At 41.2% G+C, this 26011-nt stretch overlaps 1 protein-coding gene across 1 annotated transcript in view; it reads left to right on the top strand.

Moving 5' to 3' along the window:
- The window catches only part of LOC139262441 (follistatin-related protein 5-like), a 567533-nt gene that overhangs the window by 249484 nt on the left and 292038 nt on the right, over positions 1-26011 (top strand). The window contains exon 4 of the mRNA XM_070877632.1: positions 11460-11580. Within this exon, the coding sequence (XP_070733733.1) occupies positions 11460-11580 (121 nt within the window). The remainder of the gene's footprint in view (positions 1-11459; positions 11581-26011) is intronic.

Below are 26011 nucleotides of genomic sequence, written 5' to 3'. Positions count from 1 at the left end.
TCTTTTATTTGTATCAGGCGAGTATTATTACATAGGCTAGTTCTGTTTTTATTTTTATTCTGACTATCCCACCATTTCCTCTATCTGTCAGGTGAGCCTTTTTTATTCTATTTAGAAACCCAAATTAATAATGTCCAGTATAAAATAGCTGTCAATGGAAAGGGTTAACTCCTTTACAGGTTTATAAGAAAGCCTGATGTCATTATGTAATCATCCGAAAAATTCTTTTTTACTTTATGCCTTCAAAACTTGCTTAGAAATTAGGAATCCGTTAAAACAGCAGAAATCATTAGTAAAGCCGTCATAATAACAGTCTTCTCATCAGGAAAAACGGCATTTTAGATTAAACTCCAAATTTTTTTTTAACTTCTAATTCAAGTACTTGCCAAAGATTTTTTTTTTGATTTAAAACGAGACCACACATTTTTAATAGCTATTTTGTTTACTGAAATCCAATTTTCTCACAAGCTGTATACATTCCAACATTTCGTTTTATTTTACGGGGTCCCGTTCGCTGGGCAAATCTTTTATTTCTCTCTCTCTCAGCACAAAATCTAAACTTCCGTGCCAGTTGCATAAGAATTTAAAAATTCAGTATATGTTCTCTAATTCGCAGTTTTCCTTTCTGTCTGAGTTTACATAGCTTAGATCTTTTCTCCTCGTTATTTTCAAAACCCTCCTGCTTGTTTAGACTGTTCGGGACTTTTCTTGATAAACAACGTCCATCAATGGAGAGTGTCTTTTACCTCTTCAAATTCTTTTTGTCTCCAATTAAACCAATATTCTTTTCACAGCCGATATCAACTAGTATGTCTTTTTCCATCGCAAACACCCCTTTTTTTTTGTCAGCACCTATTTAGTACGTTACGTCTTTTTTTTTCAGATCTCCTTTCTTCAAATTAGGTTTTGTATTTTACACGTAGGGCTGCTTTTCGTTATCTCAAATTCCAGTTTCAAGGTCGTTACAATGTCTCTTCTAAACTGCTAAAGCTTGCTGTTTTCTGCTCAACAAACTATCCTTTGTGCGTTTCCTAGCTCCACAACTTACCGAATAAATCCACACCTGCGTTTCTAACTTAAAATGTCTTAAAACTTCCCACATACAGGACAACACAACAAAGGGTTAAAAAACTTTCACTCTGTTTGGAAAACATGAAAAGTTCATTCCGCAGTCAAAAAATCACACAGGGACTCTCACTCAACGACAGACATTCACAAAAGTCTCTCTTCATTCAACAAAGCTTATTAATTCGTTGGCCAGTTCTATTTTTGGATCCATATGTCACTTAAGATAGTCATTATCAGCTTTTTTATGGCCTTACATAATTACGCAAGTTACAATTAATGATTGGTTTTATTCGCATTTTTATTAGCCATGTTACCCATCTTCTTCGGGCTATGAGGGTCTTGGGTACTCCCTTAAATTCGTGTCAGGTATGCAGGACGCTATTTATATGTCTTCCCTTGGCGCCGTGCACTCGTACCACTGCACGCTTTGGGTCAATATATCCCGTCACTGCTCAGGGACGTTGTCTCTATTCCCTCTCTCTCTCGTCTCAGCACCATGCGCTCGTACCGCTTCGGGTCAATAGACCTCCCTCTCCCTCTATATCTTCCCTTGCATCGTACCCTGATCGCACTGCCGTGCTACCTCCATGCGCGCGTTTTAGGATGCACCTTTTGACCCCCTTTCACCCCTAGATCGTCCTTGTCCTCCATCTCCATCCCTCCGGGACTCACTACAGATGGTTATTTTGTACGGATGTCCTTCCCTTGCGGTTTACAATGCCACAGCTCTAACTTGAAGGTGGTAAATTAAAACATACTCACCCCAACAGCTGGGTCATTGTTCCGTTCTGGAAGTCCGTACCCTGCTCGCAGCGCCAAATATAAGGGGGAGATGGGAAGGCTTCCTCTCCCACGAGCGGGCCCACTGATATAGAGGGTCGACGCTCGCCCCAGCCCATGTAGCAATTCTCGAAGTTAGCAGACAGAGACGGATGGCAAAGTATAACGATCTTTATTACGAACGTCCGGGAACAACCCGTATCACAGCCGCCTGTGAGTGGGGATGCTCCCCGAACAGCACAATCATACAACTTTTATACATTTCAAAAACCCGTCTGTTCCCGGACAAGACCTCCCTAGATCTCTAATTGAACTACCTTATCAGTGCTACTTCTCTAATTGGACTACCTTATTAGTGCTACTTTGGATTGACAGGCCAAGACCCTGGTGACCGCTTTAGGCCGTGACTAGAATGACTTCATTAGGTCGGAATTTGTTATACATTTCCTTGGTGCCTGTGAGTCGCCTCGAGCCTCTTCACAAGGTCTTATCAATGTCTGTTTAGGTTCTCACATCGTATCTTGTCGGAATATTATTGAATTGATAACTTCTGGAGCCTTGGTACAAGGCTGAAGAGAGGCCTTTTACCTCCTTATGGGCCATTGCAGGAACCAGCACTTTAACCCTTGTCCCGCTGGTACCCCTAATGCCAAATTTCTCTTACACTCCTTCTCACTAAATCCTTGGTCCCCTAGTACATCGGAAGGTTATTTGTATCTTCCTTCGTGAAGACAGAACCAAAATATATGTTCAATTGATCTGCCATTTCTTTGTTCCCCATTATAAATTCACCTGAATCTGACTGCAAGGGACCTAAGTTTGTTTTCACTAATCTTTTTCTCTTCACGTATCTATAGAAGCTTTTGCAGTCAGTATTTATGTTCCCGGCAAGCTTCCTCTCATACCCTATTTTCCCCCTCTTAATTAAACCCATAGTCCTCCTCTGCTGAATTCTAAATTTCTCCCAGTCCTCAGGTTTTCTGCTTTTTCTGGCCAATTTACATGTCTCTTCCTTGGATAAATCCTTAATTACTCTTGTTAGCCATGGTTGAGTCACCTTCCCCGTTTTATTTTCACTCCAGACAGGGATGTACAATTGTTGAAGATCATCCATGTGATCTTTAAATGTTTGCCATTGCCTATCCACCATCAACCCTTTTAGTATCATTTGCCAGTCTATTCTAGCCAATTCACGCCTCATTCCATCAAAGTTACCTTTCCTTAAGTTCAGGACCCTAGTTTCTGAATGAACTGTGTCACTCTCCAACTTAATAAAGAATTCTACCATATTATGGTCACGCTTCCCCAAGGGTCCTCGCACAACAAGATTGCCAATTAGTCCCTTCTCATTACACATCACCCAGTCTAGAATGGCCAGCTCCCTGGTTGGTCTAGAAAACCATCCCTAATACACTCCAGGAAATCCTCCTCCACCGCATTGCTACCAGTTTGGTTAGACCAATCACTATGTAGATTAAAGTCGCCCATGATAACTGCTGTACCTTTATTGCACACATCCCTTATTTCTTGTTTGATGCTGTCCCCAACCTCACTACTACTGTTTGGTGGTCTGTACACAGCTCCCACTAGCGTTTTCTGCCATTTGGGATTACGCAGCTCCAACCATACTGATTCCACATCATCCAAGCTAATGTCCCTCCTTACTATTGCATTAATTTCCTCTTTAACCAGCAACGCCACCCCGCCTCCTTTACCTTTCTGTCTATCCTTCCTAAATGTTGAATACCCCTGGATGTTGAGTTTCCAGCCTTGGTCACCCTGGAGCCATGTCTCCGTGATGCCAATTACATCATATCCGTTAACTGCTATCTGCGCAGTTAATTCGTCCACCTTATTACGAATACTCCTCGCATTGAGGCACAGAGCCTTCAGGCTTGTCTTTTTAACACACTTTGCCCCTTTAGAATTTTGCTGTAATGTGGCCCTTTTTGTTTTTTGCCTTGGGTTTCTCTGCCCTCCACTTTTAATATTCTCCTTTCTAGCTTTTGCTTCTGCCTCCATTTTATTTCCCTCTGTCTCCCTGCATATGTTCCCATCCTCCTGCCATATTAGTTTAACTCCTCCCCAACAGCACTAGCAAACACTCCCCCTCAGACATTGGTTCCGATCCTGCCCAGGTGCAGACCGTCCGGTTTGTACTCGTCCCACCTCCCCCGGAACCGGTTCCAATGTCCCAGGAATTTGAATCCCTCTCTTCTGCACCACTCCTCAAGCCACGTATTCATCTGAGCTATCCTGCGATTCCTACTCTGACTAGCACATGGCACTGGTAGCAATCCTGAGATTACTACTTTTGAGGTCCTACTTTTTAATTTAGCTCCTGGCTCCCTAAATTCATCTCGTAGGACCTCATCCCGTTTTTTACCTATATCGTTGGTACCTATGTGCACCATGACAACTGGCTGTTCACCTTCCCTTTTCAGAATGTCCTGCACCCGCTTCAAGACATCCTTGACCCTTGCACCAGGGAGGCAACATACCATCCTGGAGTCTCGGTTGTGGTCGCAGAAACGCCTATCTATTCCCCTTACAATCGAATCCCCTATCACTATAGCTCTCCCACTCTTTTTCCTGCCCTCCTGTGCAGCAGAGCCAGCCACGGTGCCATGAACTTGGCTGCTGCTGCTCTGCCCTGATGAGTCATCCCCCCCAACGGTACTCAAAGCGGTGTATCTGTTTTGCAGAGGGACGACCGCAGGGGATCCCTGCACTACCTTCCTTGCACTGCTCTTCCTGTTGGTTACCCATTCCCTCTCTGGCTGTGTACCCTTTACCTGCACTAAGACCAACTCGCTAAACGTGCTATTCACGTCATTCTCAGCAGCGTGGATGTTCCAGAGTAAATCCACTGCAGCTCCAGTGCCACAATGTGGTCCGTCAGGAGCTGCAGGCGGGTACAGTTGCCGCACACTGGAAGCGTCCCTGACTTCCCACATAGTACAGGAGGAGCATAACACATGTCTGAGCTCTCCTGCCATGACTTAACCCCTAGATTAACTTAATTTGGCAACAACAATGATAAAGGTTACTTACTGATAAAGAAAAAGAAAAAGAAAAACTACTTACCAATCACCAGCTAATCACTTACCCCCTTGGCTGTGACATCACCTTTCGATTTCATTCTACTTCTTTTTTGCCTCCCTGCTGCAGCTGCACCAGCTGGCCTCTCCGACACTGCTCCGCCTCTCGAACGCCCCGCTGCCACCCCGACTCGAGGCTGGCCTTTTGTAGGCCTCTCCGACACTGCTCCGCCTCTCGAACTCCCCGCTGCCACCCCGACTCGAGGCTGGCCTTTTGTAGGCCTCTCCGACACTGCTCCGCCTCTCGAACTCCCCGCTGCCACCCCGACTTGAGGCTGGCCTTTTTTAGGCCTCTCCGATACTGCTCCGCCTCTCGAACTCCCCGCTGCCACCCCGACTCGAGGCTGGCCTTTTGTAGGCCTCTCCGACGCTGCTCCACATCTCGAACGCCCCGCTGCCACCCTGACTCGAGGCTGGCCTTTTGTAGGCCTCTCCGACGCTGCTCCACATCTCGAACGCCCCGCTGCCTCCCTGACTCGACGCAGCACATGCCTAAACCCAGAACTTGCGCAGCCTCCACGGACATGTGCGCTTGCGGTCATAGGGGCCACAAATTACGGTCCATTGTGATTTATACAAGCTGCTCTCTCCCTCTCAGTTTTGCCATTGTTGCAACTAGCCTTCTGGGTGAATTATGCCAACAAGAGTTGTTGCTTGAAAGGATGGTGGAAGCAGATTCAATTGTAAGTTGGCAATTAAATTGGATATATGCTTGAAAAGAAAAAAAATGCAAGGCTATGTAGGAACAGCAGGTGAATGGATGTAATTGGATAGATCCTTTGAAGAACCAGCACAGGTACAATGGGCCAAATGGCTCCCTTCATGCTGTATTATTCTATGAATTTATTTAGCATCTCTAGGCTAGGCAAGGAAATATCAGCCAGGGTTCCTATTAATAGATTATAAGGCCTAAAATTCCACATGGACTATTTTTGGTGCACTGCCCAGCACTGTTCGATTTTTTAATGGCCCAACTGTACCAAAATAAAAAGTTCCAAGTTTCGCTGGCATAACCTTTCATTTTGGAGCGATGCAGATGTCCTCAAGCTCTGTGGGTGAAGTTTAAGATCTGCGCCGAAAAACTGATCTTGCCAGGATAATGAGGGGCGCTGAATTCATCCTGTCGTGTCATTGCTGATTTTTCTCTCCCCAGGAACTTCTATTTTCTTAACAGGTGTAAGTATTCCAAGAGCCTAATTTTTAAAAATTGATTTGTCTCTTTGTAAACTCAACCATGACCCCGTGATGGCCCCGCCTCTCCGGCCCCGCCTCTCCACCCCCACCACCCTGCCCCCCTCCCACCCACCCCCAGAATTTGGTGCCTGCTGCTTCTATCCTGGGCCGAAAGGTCCTCACACTGGCCGGGGCTGAAAGGCCCCACACCACCGTCCCCCCTCCCCCCCGCCCCCAACCCCATGCCGTGTCTTCAGCTCTGTGGAAACAATGGCGTTTTCTCTCCGCCGATTTTCTCTTCTCTGCGCTGATTGCCTTAAGTGTAGGTCAGGTTTTTCAGAAGGGTGCACGGCGCCATTTTCGAAAAAAATCAGACTTGGCCAAACTCGCTTAAATGGCGAGAAATGGTGCACCTGGCAGGTCCTACCCCCAGTGACGTAAAAAAATCGAGAACTAAAAACATCGGCGTACCTACTTTAGAATGGTGCAGAAACTTTGGTGAAACTTGCAAATTTTAGTCTGCTCCAAAAAAAACAGTGTAGGCGCAGAATGGTGGCGAAAATTGAGGTGGAAATATCAGACACAGATAGAACAGAGACAAGTCTGTGTGCTGAGAATATAATTAGTTTGTGGTGTATTGTCTTGGACGTCTCTACTTCTTCTGCACTATGTCTATATGTACGTGTGAGAAAGAGAGTGTGAAAAATAAACAGAACTTACATTTGTGAAAGTGAGAAAGATAGACTGTGTGGGAGGGAAAGAGTGATATGATGGAAGGCACTGCAATCTGGAGCAATTAGTGACAGTTATTTTTTTACTTTTCCGTGCTATTGCTGTTAAAATAACCACAGTAATTTCAGCTCATTGAAGCCCAAGTTAAATTACAATACCCACATTATTGCCATCATGGGTGCTTTTGGAATCTATCTAAAACAAACAGGGCTATCCAGTGGATGTATGAGTTGATGTATGAAGTGCGGCACCATGGATGTAGCTTCCTATTTACACAGTGATTCATTGTAAAATCTCATCCCAATCTCATCTGAGAAAGAGAGCAAAAGCATTCTGCTCAGAAACCAGAAGAGATTCATTATTTAGGGCTGTTCTCAAGCATCTTTGAGCAGGCAGTTACAGAAGGGCACAGGCAGTAGCCTAAGACCGATTCGCTTGCCTCTTTTCAACACAGTCTTTACATAAAAGCATAAGAACATAAGAAATAGGAGCAGGAGTAGGACATATGGCCCCTCAAGCCTGCTCCGCCATTTAATACGATCATGGCTGATCTGATCATGGACTCAGGTCCAGTTCCCTGCCCGCTCCCCATAACCCCCTAATCCCTTATCGGTTAAGAAACTGTCTATCTCTGATTTAAATTTATTCAATGTCCCGGCTTCCACAGCTCTCTGAGGAAGCAAATTCCACAGTTTTACAACCCTCTGAGAGAAGAAATTTTTCCTCATCTCAGTTTTAAATGGGCGGCCCCTTATTCTAAGATTATGCCCCCTAGTTCTAGTCTCCCCTATCAGTGGAAACATCCTCTCTGCATCCACCTTGTCAAGCCCCCTCATAATCTTGTATGATTTGATAAGATCACCTCTCATTCTTCTGAATTCCAATGAGTAGAGGTCCAATCTCCTCAACCTTTCCTCATAAGTCAACCCCCTCATCTCCGGAATCAACATAGTGAATCTGCTAAGATTCCATTGGCCTTCCTGATCACTTGCTGTACCTGCATACTAACCTTTTGTATTTCATACACAAGTAGCCCCAGGTCCCGCTGTACTGCAGTACTATGCAATTTTTCTCCATTTAAATAATAACTTGCTGTTTGATTCTTTCTGCCAAAGTGCATAACCTCATACTTTCCAACATTATACTACATTTGCCAAATTTTTGCCCACTCACTTAGCCTGTCTATGTCGTTTTGCATGTTTTTAGTGTCCTCCTCACACATTGCTTTTCTCATCTTTGTATCGTCAGCAAACTTGGCTGAGTTACACTCGGTCCTTTCTTCCAAACCGTTAATATAGATTGTATATAGTTGGGGTCCCAGCACTGAACCCTGCGGCACCCCCCTAGTTACTGATTGCCAACCCGTGAATGAACCATTTATCCCGACTCTCTGTTTTCTGTTAGTTTGCCAATCCTCTATCCATGCTAGTATGTTACTCCGAACCCCGTGAACTTTTATCTTGTGCAGTAACCTTTTATGTGGCACCTTGTCAAATGCCTTCTGGAAATCCAAATACACCACATCCACTGGTTCCCCTTTATCCACCCTGTTTGTTACATCCTCAAAGAATTCCAGCAAACTTGTCAAACATGACTTCCCCTTCATGAATCCATGCTGACTCTGCCTGACTGAATTATACTTTTCCAAATGTCCTGCTACTGCTTCTTTAATAATGGACTCCAACATTTTCCCAACCACAGATGTTAGGCTAACTGGTCTATAGTTTCCTGCTTTTTGTCTGCCTCCTTTTTTAAATAGGGGCATTATATTTACAGTTTTCCAATCTGCTGGGACTTCCCCAGATTCCAGGGAATTTTGGTAAAGTACAATCAGTGCATCCACTATCCCTGCTACTACTTCTCTTAAGACCCTAGGATTCAAGCCATCAGGTCTAGGGGATTTATCCGCCTTTAGCCGTATTATCTTACTGAGTGCCACCTCCTTAGTGATTGTGATTGTATTACATTCTTCCCCCCCTATAGCCCCTTGACTATCCACTGTTGGGATTTGTTTGTGTCCTCTACCGTAAAGACTGATACAAAAGATTTGTTCAGAGTTTCTGCCATCTCCATGTTTCCCATTACTACTTCCCCGGTCTCGTCCTCTAAGGGACCAACATTTACTTTAGTCACTCTTTTCCTTTTTATATACCTATATATAAAGGACATTCTTGCTATTGAGGGAGTGCAGCGAAGGTTCACCAAACTGATTCCCAGATGGCAGGACTGACATATGAAGAAAGACTGGATCGTCTAGGCTTATATTCATTGGAATTTAGAAGAATGAGAGGGGATCTCATAGAAACATATAAAATTCTGACGGGATTAGACAGGTTAGATGCAGAAAGAATGTTTCCCATGTTGGGGAAGGCCAGAACCAGGGGTCACAGTCTAAGGATAAGGGGTAAGCCATTTAGGACCGAGATGCAGAGAAACTTCTTCACTCAGAGAATTGTGAACCTGTGGAATTCTCTACCACAGAAAGGTTAGTGAAGACAAACGTAGGTCCTTTGCAGTCAGAATCAGGTGAATTTATAATGGGGAACAAAGAAATGCAGACCAATTGAACAAATACTTTGGTTCTGTCTTCACTAAGGAAGACACAAATAACGTTCCGGAAATATTAGGCGTCTGAGGGTCTAGCGAGAAGGAGGAACTGAAGGGAATCCTAATTAGTCATGAAATTGTGTTAAGGAAATTGATGGGATTGAAGGCCGATAAATCCCCAGGGCCTGATAGGCTGCATCCCGGAGTACTTAAGGAAGTGGTCCGAGAAATAGTGGATGCATTAGTGATCATTTTCCAACATTCTAGTGACTCAGGATCAGTTCCTATGGACTGGAGGGTAGCTAATGTAACACCACTTTTTAAAAAAGGAAGGAAAGAGAAAACATGGAATTATAGACTGGTTAGCCTGACATCGGTGGTGGAGAAAATGTTGGAATCAATTATTAAAGATGAAATAGCAGCGCATTTGGAAAGCAGTGACAGGATTTGTCCAAGTCAGCATGGATTTATGAAAGGGAAATCATGCTTGACAAATCTTCTAGAATTTTTTGAGGATGTAATTAGTAGAGTGGACAAGGGAGAACCAGTGGATGTGGTGTATTTGGACTTTCAAAAGGTTTCTGACAAGGTCCCACACAAGAGATTAATGTGCAAAATTAAAGCACATGCTATTGTGGGTAATGTATTGATGTGGATAGAGAACTGGTTGGCAGACAGGAAGCCTAGAGTTGGAATAAATGTGTCCTTTTCAGAATGGCAGGCAGTGACTATCGTGCTGCTGCAGGGTTCAGTGCTGGGGCCCCAGCTATTTACAATATACTTTAATGATTTAGATGAAGGAATTGAGTGTAATATCTCCAAGTTTGCAGATGGCACTAAGCTGGGTGGCAGTGTGAGCTGTGAGGAGGATGCTAAGAGGCTGCAGGGTGACTTGGACAGGTTAGGTGAGTGAGCAAATGCATGGCAGATGCAGTATAATGTGGATAAATGTGAGGTTATCCACTTTGGTGGCAAAAACAGGAAGGCAGAATATTATCGGAATGGCGACAGATTAGGAAAAGGGGAGATGCAACGAGACCTGGTACATCAGTTATTGAAAGTTAGCAAGCAGTACAGCAGGCGGTGAAGAAGGCAAATGGAATATTGGCCTTCATAGCTAGAGGATTTGAATATAGGAGCAGGGCGATCTTACTGCAGTTTTACAGGGCCTTGGTGAGGCCTCACCTGGAATATTTTGTTCAGTTTTTGTCTCCTAATCTGAGGAAGGACGTTCTTGCTATTGAGGGAGTGCAGCAAAGGTTCAGCAGATTGATTCCCGGGATGGCAGGACTGACATATGAGGAGAGACTGGATCAACTGGGCTTGTATTCACTGGAGTTTAAAAGAATGAGAGGGGATCTCATAGAAACATACAAAACTCTGACGGGATTGGACAGGTTCGAGGCAAGAAGAATGTTCCCGATGCTGGGGAAGTCCAGAACCAGTGTCACAGGCTAAGGATAAGGGGTAAGGCATTTAAGACCAAGATGAGGAGAAACTTCTTCACTCAGAGAGTTGTTAACCTGTGGAATTCTCTACCGCAGAAAGTTGTTGAGGCCAGTTCATTAGATATATTCAAAAGGGTAAAGGGATCAAGGGGTATGGAGAGAAAGCAGGAATGGGGTACTGACGTTGCATGATCAGCCATGATCATATTGAATGGTGGTGCAGACTCGAAGGGCCGAATGGCCTACTCCTGCATCTATTTTCTATGTTTCTATGTTTCCATATAGAAACGCTTGCTAATTGTTTTTATATTTTGTGGTAGTTTACTTTCATCGTCTATCTTCCCTTTCTTAATCATTTTTTTAATCATTCTTTGAAGGCTTTTAAAAGCTCCCAATCTTCTGTCCCCCCACTAGTTTTGTCCACTTTGTATGCCCTTGTTTTTAATTGGATACTGTCCTTTATTTGGAAGAGGATGATGGGGAAATTTACACTCTTAATTCAGACTAAATTCTGATCACATTTCAGGATCAAACGCATGTCTAAACTGGTTGTAAAAGTTAATTGCTTGTACTTTTTTAAGCTTACTCAAGTCATTTTTCATTTTGCCAGACAATGACACAAGATGCCTTTGATAACGACCCATTTTCCTGCAATCTATTTGATCTTCTTCAGTACGATGACTACAATAATGACAGGGCGTTGATACTCGAGGAACTCTACACAGCATTCCGTAAGTCCTGAGTATATTTGTGGTCCTGTGTTCAACGCATCTAATGCAGCAAGCAAGTGATTTATCACAACCCTGGTATAGCACTAGTTTAATAAGGTTCAATCACCAACTTATCTGTCCAGATTTCAAATTATCAGCCCATCTTGTTGTGATAGTACATCTTTGGTTAACTTAGGTATGCTTTAATTTGAAAATTGTCAAAAGTCTGTCTATACTGCGTTGTGGTTTACGTATAGTAATCTTATCATAGAGTTGAATATTTTCGTATGCAAGGCAATGTTACAGTGGCGGAAAATAAATTTGACCTCTTCCTTCCGCCCTCATACTGTGGAATTGCTGATCTTATCTTTGAGAGCTCCGTGGGTACAGGCTACAGGAATGGCAGAACAAAAGAAGGTTCATTGCTGGCATCTTTTTGTGTGTCTCCGCTGAGCCACTTTCAGAAGCAGATCTCTTGCCAGCCTTTTAGCAGCAGAGAAAACGAGGGGGAAATTAGAGGATATTCAGATAATTTTATATTTAACATCAACCTACAGGTTGACAATTTCCAACAACAAAAAATTTCCACTCAATCTTTCTTCCCCACACCCCCACATTTAATACTAAATGTTCTCAGTTGGCATCCCATGCCTGCTTGGATGCTTATCCACAGGATTTCCTATAGAACCACATGCTGATATTCTGTGTTTCTGATGTCAACAGAATATTTTCCAGCAGAGAGGAGGAATTTGAAAAGGTGAGTCTCCAAAGGAAATGCAATGAATTGTAAAAGTAGGAATATGTGGAGGAGTGGGGTGTGGGGGGGTGGGGGCGGGGGGTGGGGGGAAGGACTTCATGGTGACAATATCCCCACCTCAATATGTTTCTGTTTAAAGGGCACCAGCTTCTGCCCCTTCGACCCACTTTTTGACCCTATAGAGTAGACACAAGATTTCCTCTTCGGCTTCTTGTAATGTATGCACCTGTGAGTATGCTCACTGGTTTGCAGAGATGTTGAATTGTGAGTGGCTTACCAGTCATGTGATGTTCACAAGACTTAATAAAACCCCAGCCAGTTGGATTTAGGGGATACACGATGAGGCATGTGGTTGTGAGCCTGGTGGAACTGGTAATGTGTAGTATGATTGTTAAACCTTTGCTAATAAACCAACCAGTTCTTAATAGCAATGTGTTGCTCTGCATTCTTAAGCAATGAACCCATAAAGCAAATACATTACACTTCTAAAATCGGAAGCTTTAAAAAAAACTTACTCTGCCCCAGTGAGAAAATATGTCACTTCCTCCTGATTGCCTGGGGAGTTTAGAAACTCTATTTCTTTGGAGATTCCCTTGTGTGTCGCCCATTCCTAGCTCACAATAGCAAAGTGCCAATTGGCAGCATTCAAACGCCACACCGAATTATAGAAAAGTAATGATATTTCTCTTGAAGGTTTGAACCTTTTTAGTAGGTCCCACTAAAGAGGGGCACTCTTATCTTTTATGCCTTTCTTCCCTTGCTGTGCTTGAGAGGCCATAACATTTTTGTACGTAAGACAGCAGAAGGCATGGCTTGCTCCAAGCAAACACTAAGGCTGTTTATGACCAGACTTCAGAAGCACAGAACAGCAATGTGTTAGAATTCTGTTGGCCAGCCATTTTGAGAATTGCATTTAATTTCCAGAAAATTAACCTCTTTCAACTGTGAAGAAAGACTTGCATTTCTATAGCGCCTTTCACAACCACTGGAATAGTGAATGTCAACTTTAATAATATGATCAATGTAGAAAGGAAACACATATCTAAAAGTAATCTAAAAATCAGTAGTGCAGTAGTCGGAGCACCCTCCAGTGTTATATGCAAGAACTGACATATTGCACATGAGTTGAAGTTATTAGGTTGTGGGTTGAAATTATGCTATGCAGTATTAATAACAAATGCAATTCATTTATCTGCTAATTTAATGAAGCATTATCCTATTTATTTTAAACGGGTTAATGCCTTTATTAAAATAGCAAAAAAGGCATTTTAAGAATAATTATAATACATTTGTTATTAATATTGTGCAGATTGATTTCAGTCCATTAAATATTTTTTCCCTGATAGTGAGGAGTAACAAGATGAAATGTTCTCATTGAGGTAATGGTCTATTGAGGTATGTCTCTTCAGATTGAGTGGCTATATTAGCTGACTGATTGTTAAGGCCAGTTCTGCATTTTGTTTCAGTTGTTTTGTTGATTTTCGATGACTATGCGATATAGGACATAAAAATATTTTTATAACATAGAATCTGAAATATGTATTGGATTATGCAGTCATGCTCTGAGGTGACAATAGATTTTCTGTATCCCCTTTCCCAACAGTAGATTACAGACGGATCATCCATGATTCTAGATCCTGACACGGCGTAGCATATTCCAAGAACATCTGTGCCTAAGAAGGGTTGAACATGGGCTTTGGATTACAATTCCCCTTTATGTTGAAATCTCAATTTCAGTCATAGTGCTGTAAAAGAAATTCAGATTTCTGACAGGTTACAGGGAAGACTGGATGAAGAGTTACCTCCCCTCCCATTGCCTAATCCTAGTGACATCTTTGAGTGCCAATCGTGGCAGTCTGGAAACAGATCCTTCATATAAGAACATAAGAACATAAGAAATAGGAGCAGGATTAGGCCATTTGGCCCCTCAAGCCTGCTCCACCATTTAATAAGATCATGGATGATCTGATCTTGGGCTCAGCTCCACTTCCCTGTCCGCTCCCCATAACCCTTCATTCCCTTATTGCTCAAAAATCTTACTATCTCCACCTTAAATACATTCAATGACCCAGCCTCCACAGCTTCTGGGGCAGAGAATTTCACAGATTTACAACCCTCTGAAAGAAGAAATTCCTCCTCATTTCAGTTTTAAATGGTGACCCCTTATTCTGAAACTATGCCCCCTAGTTCTAGATTCCCCCATGAGGGGAAACATCCTCTCTGCATCTACCTTTTCAAGCCCCCTCAGTATCTTATATGTTTCAATAAGATCACCTCTCATTCTTCTAAACTTCAATGAGTATCGGCCCAACCTGCTCAACCTTTCTTCATAAGTCAACCCCTTCATCTCAGGAATCAACCTATTGAACCTTCCCTGAACTACCTCCAATGCAAATACAACCCTCCTTAAATAAGGAGACCAAAACTATATGCAGTACTCCAGATGTGGCTTCACCAATACAACGTATAGGTATAGCAGGGCTTCTCTGTATTTATACTCCATCCCCTTTGCAATAAAGGCCAACATTCCATTTGCCTTCCTGATTACTCGCTGTACCTGCATACTAACTTTTTGTGTTTCATGCACAAGGACCCCCAGATCCCTCTGTGCTGCAGCATTTTATAATTTCTCTCCATTTAAATAATATTTGCTTTTTTATTTTTCCTGCCAAAGTGGATAACCTCACACTTTCCCACATTATACTCCATCTGCCAAATGTTTTCCCACTTACTTAGCCTGTCTATATACCTTTGCAGATTTTTTGTGTCCTCCTCACAACTTGCTTTCCCACCCACCTTTGTATCATCAGCAAACTTAGCTACATTACACGTGTTCTCTTCATCCAAGTCATTAATATAGATTGTAAGTAGTTGTGGCCCCAGCACCAATCCCTGTAGCACCTCACTAGATATCGTTGGCCAACCGGAAAATGCCCCATTTATCCCGGCTCTCTGTTTTCTGTTAGTTAGCCAATCCGCTATCCATGCTAATATATAACCCAACCTCGTGAGCTTTTATCTTGTGCAGTAAACTTTTATGTGGCACCTTATCAAGTGCAAAGTTAAAGCACATGGGATTGGGGGTAGTGTGCTGACGTGGATTGAGAACTGGTTGTCAGACAGGAAGCAAAGAGTAGGAGTAAATGGGTACTTTTCAGAATGGCAGGCAGTGACTAGTGGGGTACCGCAAGGTTCTGTGCTGGGGCCCCAGCTGTTTACATTGTACATTAATGATTTAGACGAGGGGATTAAATGTAGTATCTCCAAATTTGCGGATGACACTAAGTTGGGTGGCAGTGTGAGCTGCGAGGAGGATGCTATGAGGCTGCAGAGCGACTTGGATAGGTTAGGTGAGTGGGCAAATGCATGGCAGATGAAGTATAATGTGGATAAATGTGAGGTTATCCACTTTGGTGGTAAAAACAGAGAGACAGACTATTATCTGAATGGTGACAGATTAGGAAAAGGGAAGGTGCAACGAGACCTGGGTGTCATGGTACATCAGTCATTGAAGGTTGGCATGCAGGTACAGCAGGCGGTTAAGAAAGCAAATGGCATGTTGGCCTTCATAGCGAGGGGATTTGAGTACAGGGGCAGGGAGGTGTTGCTACAGTTGTACAGGGCCTTGGTGAGGCCACACCTGGATTATTGTGTACAGTTTTGGTCTCCTAACTTGAGGAAGGACATTCTTGCTATTGAGGGAGTGCAGCGAAGATTCACCAGACTGATTCCCGGGATGGTGGGACTGACCTATCAAGAAAGACTGGATCAACTGGGCTTGTATTCACTGGAGTTCAGAAGAGTGAGAGGGGACCTCATAGAAACGTTTAAAATTCTGACGGGTTTGGACAGGTTGGATGCAGGAAGAATGTTCCCAATGTTGTGGAAGTCCAGAACCAGGGGTCACAGTCTAAGGATAAGGGGTAAGCCATTTAGGACAGAGATGAGGAGAAACTTCTTCACCCAGAGAGTGGTGAACCTGTGGAATTCTCTACCACAGAAAGTAGTTGAGGCCAATTCACTAAATATATTCAAAAGAGAGTTAGATGAAGTCCTTACTACTCAGGGGATCAAAGGGTATGGCGAGAAAGCAGGAAGGGGGTACTAAAGTTTCATGTTCAGCCATGAACTCATTGAATGGCGGTGCAGGCTAGAAGGGCTGAATGGCCTGTTCCTGCACCTATTTTCTATGTTTCTATGTTTCTATGTTTCTATTTTGGAAATCCAAATACACCACATCCACTGGTTTCCCCTTATCCACCCTGCTTGTTACATCTTCAAATAACTCCAGCAAATTTGTAAAACATTATCCACCTAACCTCTGGGCTCTAGATAGTGAGAGGGGGTCAAAAAAAGGGAAAGAGAGTAACTATTTTATGGGAGGGGGGTGAGAGACCTTTAACTATTTGCTCTGATAGATTTAAAATTTACAGAAGTTTGTTTTTTCAGTAATTTCTTAGTTTTGTTAGTCAATTCAACTATAAAATTAAAATGTCAACCGTGAATAATGTGCAAATAAAAACTGAAATATAAACATATGTTCCAAGTCCCAAATGCCTTACAAATAACACATCCTAATAGGGACTGAATGGAGTTTTCACACTGTATAGTTCTTGCTAGAATGAGATGTTATGAAATGAGTTGTCCTTCTCATTGCATATTATTATGCTTTTAATATTGAAATTGTATGGATCATATAATCCATTAAAAGTTTGGAAGACAGTAGCTAAAGATTTGACAATGGATAGCTTAGACAAAAATAATGAGAGGCTGGGTAGTGCACTATGCACACACACAGTTTGTTTATCTCTGTGACATGAGATTGGATCTAGCCCAGGTTGATGGGATTAAAGTCTCCTCTCTATCATGGCTGTGAGTCCTGATTTTCAACTCAATTGCTAATGAGTGTGGGTTGCCGGCACAAAAATACCCACAATTCAGCACAAATTTATAACATTTTCACTCAAAAAGGCCTAGAGGATCATTGGATATTCACAATGACTAATGGAAGGTCAAACTGGTGCAGTTGGACATATTCTTCTGAAGTTGGTAATTATAGAGGAAGGAATATCTGGGGCCAATATTCTCTGTTCAAATTACTCTCCTCAATGTCTATGTCAAAATATATTGTTACAAAAATACTTTCCTATCTTTTAAGATATATTTGTGTGTTCAAACTTTATTAGGGAAGGTGATATTCAAGATTACAATGACCATCATTTCTCTTTGATTCAACCACAGCCATTTTCAAGGTGGTGATAGATGCTTAATATTTTTTTTCCATTTTCACCTTTCTTTCCTGGAGGTGGTGACATGCTACGGTATGATTTCATGATCATTAGCAGTCTTTTTGCCCAAGTGGCCATTCTTCATTTGTGAGCCTAGAGATTGAGTGTCAGCTGGCAATTACAGCATCACAGTTGAGCCTAATCCTGTTCTCACTGAATAACCATATGCACTGACTTTTCAAGAGGGCTGCTGCGGAATGAAATCAGGAGTGGGAATTCGGCTAGATTTTCCCCACCCTTTAGCTCAAAGATGCTGAGGCCACTTGTAGTCCCCCTAACTGTCACCATGGCTGAGATTAACTAAATCAAGACAGACCAGGGATTGAATCTGAGATCTTCCTTGTCTGCATGGCTCAGTAGCGCACTGGGCAATACATTGAGATGTAGATCATTCTGCATTATTTTGAAATAACACATATTATAGAGGTTTCTTTATTGTGAAGCTTGACCATGCTAAATATTCATATGTATATGGGTAGAAAGGTCTGGGGAAGGGATTGCCGTCAATTTCGATTCGAGGGTGATCTGAATGAAAGTGCATTGGTTAAATTGAACAATTCAATATCATTCAGATCAAATCAGATATAAAAGGGTGACATGCCATAAATAAACTCAGTAAAACTGAAAGTTCGTCCTCGGTGTAACCTTCTATGTGAGATGATTTGGGGCATTCTCAAATCAGTTATTGGTGAACTTAGTCTAAAACAGTGCAAAATTAACCAAATTGCTGCAAAATTGTAAATCTCATTCAGAGAGGTCATAAGGATCCACTGGTGAGAAGATAGAGTAAATTCACACTAGTGCAGCAGGGGGTGATTTTCTATGATTGGACATACAATTGGGGGGCGCGGGGAGCTTTACTTTGCTGCTGACTGTGCATTCCCTGGCCTGGGAGTAGTTGATGGTCTCATGGCAGTAACATCTTTCGCTTTCATGAACACAGCATTCATCTAAAATATTTTTAGGAAGTAGGTGCTGCAGCAGACACACTGCCCTTTTAAATCCTCAGCAAACTCAATCATTGTCAAACTGTAATCACCTTAATTATTTTATGTCACTCCTAAGGATGATGAGATAAGACTCGGTGAGTGGGAGACGGTCATCGTAGCAGCACTGAAAGTCGTAACTGAATTCAATAGAACAGGCTAATTAATCAGAAAGGAAACAAAGTACAAAGAAATCTGCATTCTTAGAGCCCCATTGTGAATCGCAGTGACATGCTGCGAAGAATGCATATCTAGATTAAAAGTTTAAAATGTGCCTGAAGGTCACCTGAATTTAGCATGGCAGAGCTCTTCTAATGTTTGTAAATGTCCTGGTGAGCATGAAAAAAAGACTAGAGTGGTATGGGTAGAAGCCTGTTATCATAAGGGGATTACTGCCTTCCTGCAGAGGCAAATATCAGGTTTGGCGAGAGATGGTCAATTAAAGCTGAGAAAGTAAGCAATCATTTTAAGTGCAGTCTGTGTTACAAACAGCCCTGAACATACTCTCCAATCAATCCCTGACATGGACATTCTACCCTGCAGTTTATTTATTATATACCTTTTCATTTTTGCCCACTTAAAAATGCAAACCTGCTGTCACTGTTGTCTGTAACAATGCAGGGTATAACAAGCGCCAGCTCTGTTTTAACACTGTAGAGGGATGACGATTGAATGCAGAAGAGTGTTGTGTCTGTCAATCTCATCAAAACCTCATTCCGACCCAGCCATTTCCTATTATTCTGCTGACATTTTCTTCCAGGCAGAGTCTTGAACCAAATGCACAACTCCTCAACATATTTTATGTTCATCAAAATCCAGTTAGACACTGAGTTGCGTTAAGTAGAGATTTTCCTGGTGGGCACACTGGATCAAATACCACATAATCTGATGGGTCGGCCATTTACCTAAAAGGAAGGAAAACTGCAAGCTTCCTTTACAGGCCAACGCGCCAGCCTACCTGATTTCACGACCTCTGCTGTGCCCAAATGATCCAGTTCATTCAGGCAAAGACCCAGAAAAGTCGCTCCTATAAACCTTTTACATAGTTTAATTGGAATGTGCTTAACCATGTTTTTGAGGCTACAGAAGGAATTTCTGCCTGTAATTGAAATTATACTTAGAGATACAAGCTTTGTGGCAAGAGTGTTTGGCAAACAGTTTTATTATTTTAGGAGGGAGAAGAATCAGATAAGAAATTATAATTTGCAATGGTGTTTTAATAAGCTTTATGTGATAGAGATATGTTTGTAAAAAAGGGAAAAAGATTTGCTTTCAGGAAAACTGTATGCTTGGCTTGCTATTTTTTGTTTGCAGACAACATGTTGATGGTTTCTTTAAGCAATTATATATCCTGTGGAGTAGTCAGTGTGTAAATGTAATATTTAAAGTGTATTTCTCGAGTGTTAAAATGTTTCAGTCGAGCTAATGAGATGCTTTAATTAAACCAGACACCTGCGGTTTAAGATAAGGGCCATGCCTCCACTTTTCACTGCTGAATCACTCCACACCTACATCAACACATCACATTAGTCTTCGAGATAATCTTTGGATTTTACTCTTCTTCAGGCACTTATCTATTTACTGGTTTGACCTTGGGTTTGGCTCATTCACTGCAAAATTGTAACACAGAGTTTATAATTTTATTATAACTTATGTTTCTTTTCTTTATAATCCGGGAATGTGGTCTGGGCTCTGTGGCTGTAGAAATGAAGCACAATCACCTCTTGATATATTTCTGTTTAAAATCTGAATAAGTTTTACGATTAAGTTTCAGAATCCTAAATTAGAATTACAAATGGAGTATGTACACATGTATCAAGAGTCAACAGCAGATAAAATGTGACCATTTGTAAAATTCAATATACTCTGTATACGAGAATGATTTTATTATCAATATTGTGTTGCTAATCCACATTAATTCAGAATTCCTTAGAACTCTTTTGCTTGATATCTTTATTCTTGTGTGTTTTAATTTTAAAAGAACAAGAAAAAAAAGTATTTATTGAAGTTAGATGGTAAATTAGTTAATTGCATTATTGCTTTATTTGAATTATTGGAAATTGAAAGGCTGGAATTTGCAGAGAGAACCTATTAAAAAGGTTATGCTCCATTTGGTTAAAATATATCTGATGATGCTAATACAGCCTTGCAATGGAATATTGGTTCTTCTATTTAATGGAAGGCCTTTTAATAAAAAAACAACATTGTATAAGTAATCGTTTTCCAGTAAAATTCTAATGATATTGATGTAATTAACTAAACTTCCATTAGCAGCACCTCGCCTATGAACCTAACATTGTTTCCTATATACAAACAATATATACGAGTTAAAATCTTTTGTCTGCACACACTTCCTGTCTGCACTACTTGACTTCCTGTTGCCATGTTTTTTGTCCCCTCTCCTTTTCTCCCCTTGCCAGCTCCAATCTAGTAAGCATACTGTACTGGTGCATTCAATGGTGACTTCACTGGTGCAATAGAGATGGAAGTGAGATCCCGGTGCAGCATAAGCTGTGTGCACCTGATGAGGCTGGTGGCAGGATCATGACAAATTGGTCTACTGGCCTCATTAGGATAGTACCAGTGAGCTGTGGGTGCCATTCGCAGCCCCAGAGGAGGCTCATCGGTCGCAAGGGGTGCCAAGGTCAGCAATTTCAAATACTGGCTGAGGGCCTCAAGAGAGTCCAAGGTGGAGAGGCAACTGTGAGGGGGGCGGGGAACAGTAGCCAACAGTGGCTCATGATTTCAATGTGAAGCTAGGAAGAGCACTCCTGCTCCACCTGGTTCCACAGTAAGGTAAGTAAAATTACTTTTAACTTACTTTTCAGTTGACAGTATTCTGCAATTCCTTTAAGGACTGCTGGTTTGGCTGCCGAGCGCATGCTGTGGTCATTTGCAGTCTAATTTGGCAAAGGGGCTTAAAGAGGCATTAGGCCCCCGATTTGCAAATCTGCTGGGCCAAAGCCAGTTTCAGGCTTGCGCCCTGGATGCCTACTGTGCAGTCCTAAATAATTTGATGGGCAGTGCACTTCCACTGCGGAATAAGAGCATGCACTTTGCCCGCCATATTGGATCACTTGGAGCCCATTTTACACCTGTAAAACAAGTGCAGTACCCTTGAATTTTGAGCCTGATATACCCCAAACAGGTTGTATGGAGAGAGCAGGTTTGGTGGGGTATGTTATGTTATGTTATGTTAACAAATCAGAACAGTAATTAGTGCTAAAGCAGGCATGTGCTTGACAGTGATCCCTGTGCCTTATTGTAACCACAGCACACCCACGCTGAAATTACCTGGAGGCTCCTGAGGTCTAGAATAGAGCCCTTAAATGGGGAGCGGAATATTGATGGAAACTATCAAAAGGTCACTTTGACTTACATGGTCTGCACAAGGGTCAGTGATTCATTTCTTAAGTAATTTATTTGCACATTTTTGTTCCTTTGAGAGAACAAACCTGGAAGAATCATATTTCAGAATAACATTGTGAGCAAATGATGCACTAAAATTTATCCAATTGAATTATGTCATTGTAATGGAAATGAAGTCATCACATCAAGCAATTTTCAGCAGAAGCAAAAGCTCTCCTAAAAACTTTCAAAAGGAGTAAATGCCTCTCTAATAATGATCAAGGAAAGTGCAGGCATTATAAGAATAATTGTGTCCAGAAGTTGCTAAAATTTCTAGTAGATAAAGAAATTGGCACTATGACATGCTTTTACTTGGATTAGGTTTCAAAAGTCCATATAGAAAGGAACAGCAGGAATTGCGTGGAGTTAGAGCTACTGAAATACTAAATGGATAGAGTTTAAGAATAACCTAGAAGGCAGATTAGTTGGCACAAAGAGCATGCAAAATGGAATTGGTAATATTAACAGTGCATGGATAGATTTAAATTACATTGGGATAATTTACAGTTAGCAATGTAAATCTAATTTGCAGTGTGTACAATAGCCTGGAGAACTGATTGAAAAGCAAGGTAAAAGAAAATGTAACATAATTTTGTTTGTTGCAAATTGTTTTCTATTTCCACTATCACTGTCATCTATAAAGACACCATTCTAAAAATGGGATTTGAAAAGTGTGTAAAGGAGGGGGGAGATTTTAAAAAGAGCAAATTTGAAATCCAATGGCAACATTGGAGGTCATACCTTAACAGGTGGGGATGGGGATAGTTCAATACTTGAGATTGGGGAAAAGAATAATTTAAATCTAAAGTATCCTATAAATACTGGAGAAACCATAGAAAATGTCACACTCTGAAGATACAGTGTGCTCAGAATAGATAAACTCAGATGACATACTGTTGAGTTTCTGGCCAGCCGCCTTTGATTGAGTGGGCGTCAGATCCTTCTTGGTCCTGGGTATTGAAAAAATCTGCTGGGTGAGCAGATCAAAAAGAATTTCATTGCATTGTCTATATCAACAGTTCATAACTTACTCTTTTCATATAAATACTGACACTATTAATGTTTGATTTGTTTTTACCCATTGACTATGAATTGAGGAACATCTAGCCCTGTCATTGACTCCACTACCCTATCTGACATATTGTTCCAAAGATTTATCATCTTTTGAGTAAAGTATTTTATTCCAAGATCTGTTTTAAATTTCCTTTTACCGAATTAAATTTGCATCTTGTAGTCCCACTGGCCAATCTTAATTTCAAGTAATACTTTGGGTTAAATTTATAATAACAATTTGCATTTATGTAGTATTTTTTATTTAGAAAATTGATCCAAGAAACATCACAGAGGCATGAACAAAATGGACACCGAGTCACAGTTAGTAGAGTTTGAGGGGTAGAGGAGGGCAGGGAGGGAGGGGTGTGTGACCAAAAGCTTAGTCAAAGAGGTGAGTTTCAAGGGATCTTAAAAAAAAGAGGAGGTGGAAGAATTTAGTGAGAGAAATCAAAAGAATGTAACATAAGTGCCTGAAGGCAAACGGTGGGGCAAAGGGAGAGGGGCTGCACAGTTTAATGCCATTTAATACTTTATCTGGATGAACCCTCTCCTTTGTTTTCATCAATTTGTTCTGTCAGGCTTTTGTTTATAGATATTCTGCTGCCTGAGTGAGAATTGTGAGTCAGCTGTAAGAAAAGTGTGTGTGTGGTTGGGGTGGAGGGTTGGTGCTAGGCAAAGGATATACACAAACTCCAGAAGCTCCAGGGTGCCAATGGGATATATTGTGCTGTTTGAGGAAGGGAAAGGGAGAGCTATTGGAGCATGATTGCCAATACATTTTTGAATTTATTTCTGAACTGGTGAATTTTTTACATGTTGCTTATGGTAGAAATGTTATTATAAGCCTATTATGGGGATGCTGAGGAATTGCCTTAGTCCTGTATAATCACAGAATATATTTTGGGTGAATGTGATTAGTCAGAAAGGCAGCAAATCTGAAATGACATGTCAGAAATATTTCTATCATCGTATTGGTCCCTGGTTCTGGGATTTTGTTGTTGAAGAAACAGCGGCCTCTGTTTCTGCTCTCTGATTCTCCTGTCTAATTGGTCAAATAAATCCTATAGTATTACAGCAGTACATTTACAGACACTAAATTTTCAATATAAATTGAGCCAAGTAATAGATCTTCAAGGATTATCCTACAGATTGATTTAGTAAGCTGTTGTTGGAAAGGAACTGTGATTGAATAATTGTTTTCCTCCTACTCTCTCCCTGTCAATTATGCTACCTGGTATTATAATTGTATGCATCCATTTCATGTCTTGTGATAAATCTACTCCATGTTTACAGATGGGTAGTAAGCCAAGTGATACAGAAACTGTTCAAGGGAAGTGTGTGAGGAGGGATCACATGGCTGATAAAGATTATGTACTCACCATATATTTGAGCTAATTTTAAACAGAATATTTGTCCTGTGTCCTTTATATACTGCAGTGGATGAACCTTGAAATGAAGGAACTGTCATGAATAAAGTAAAAATATTCAATGCATGTAAGCAAATTAGAAGACAGTCATACTATCAAAGAGTTCAACTATTATTATACGCTATGAAGTCAAAGCATGAGCAGTTTATATTTGTCACCTCAATCCCAGGATAGGATTACTACCTTAAATCTTCTTATCAGTTTCTCTTATAATTTTTAATATGAAGTAGATAGTGGATTTTCATTCCAAAATCATTTTTCTTATTGTACCAATAATCCATTTATTTACTGTGATCTTTGAAGAGTAAAGCAATGCCATACATCACAGATACATCACAGGGAAAATAGCATTGCCAGTTTTAAAGCATACAGGAGTTTAAAATGTATTGGATTCTTTGACGGGAGATTCGTTAATACCAGTTTTTATGACAGTTGACATCAATATTTGCTACTGTGTTGTTTAAACTTAGATCCTCCTGTGTCATAGAAAAGTCACTATTTTCCTCATTCATTATTCAAATGCGATATTTCTTCCCTGGAGATTTCTATCTCAGTTAGGTCATGCTCCTCAAAGACGTCTTCCAGGGCATTACTGCTCTTCGCTATTCCAGTTCCTGTATGGTTGAAAAGTAAATATCTGAGATGTACATTATCACACAAAGGTTAATATAAATATATAGCATGTTACAAAGTAATTAACATTAACTAGATGTTTAGAATGTGGAGCAGACTTAGGAAACACTCCAGGGTGTGGCATTTTGTATAGTACTTGGAAATGTTCTGATTTGTTAGATATTCTTCATTTCTTTGCTAGTATGAGTGGCATGATAGACAGCCATATACAGGAGGCTCCTGAAATGGTATTGCACCATCTGATTTGATTAGCCACGCTTTTGGACTTTCTTTTGCTGATCGATACAGGAAAATATCAGAACTTCAATATTCACAGACTATATTAAAACATTTAAGTATGCGCAGACATCCTGTCACAAAAACTGTTGTCACAATTTTTGAGCAACACTTTATGTCAACAATTCTGCTAGCATTTCAAGTCAACATTTATATTGGGAATTCCCTATCTACCACTGTCACCAATGGGTTGCCACAATTCTAAATCTGGAATGCACTGCCTGAAAGGGTGGTGGAAGCAGATTCAATAGTAACTTTCCAGAGGGAATTGGATATATACTTCAAAAGGAAACATTTGTAGGTATATGGGGAAAAAGCAAGGGATAGCTCTTTCAAAGAGCCAGAACAGCCATGGTGGGCTGAATGAACTTCTTCTGCACTGTATGAGGATAGTGCAGGCAAGTGGAGTTGAGGTAGAAGATCAACCATGATCTAATTGAATGGTGGAGCAGGCTCAAGGGGCCAAATGGCTTACTCGTGATCCTATTTCTTATGTTCTTATGATTCTGTGATCTAATAGATGGGATCTGGCAGATTCTCTGCTTCTTCCCAACAGCTTAGGTTTAAGTACTGACGTGTGTGAATCCTCCCTGTTTAAAGTTCTCATACATTCTTAATTTTTGG

This window comes from Pristiophorus japonicus, chromosome 4 (assembly GCF_044704955.1).
Source record: "Pristiophorus japonicus isolate sPriJap1 chromosome 4, sPriJap1.hap1, whole genome shotgun sequence".
NCBI classification, from domain to species: Eukaryota; Metazoa; Chordata; class Chondrichthyes; family Pristiophoridae; genus Pristiophorus; species Pristiophorus japonicus.
Note: the sequence above shows the minus strand (reverse complement) of the source record. Positions and strands in the feature narration are given on the sequence as shown.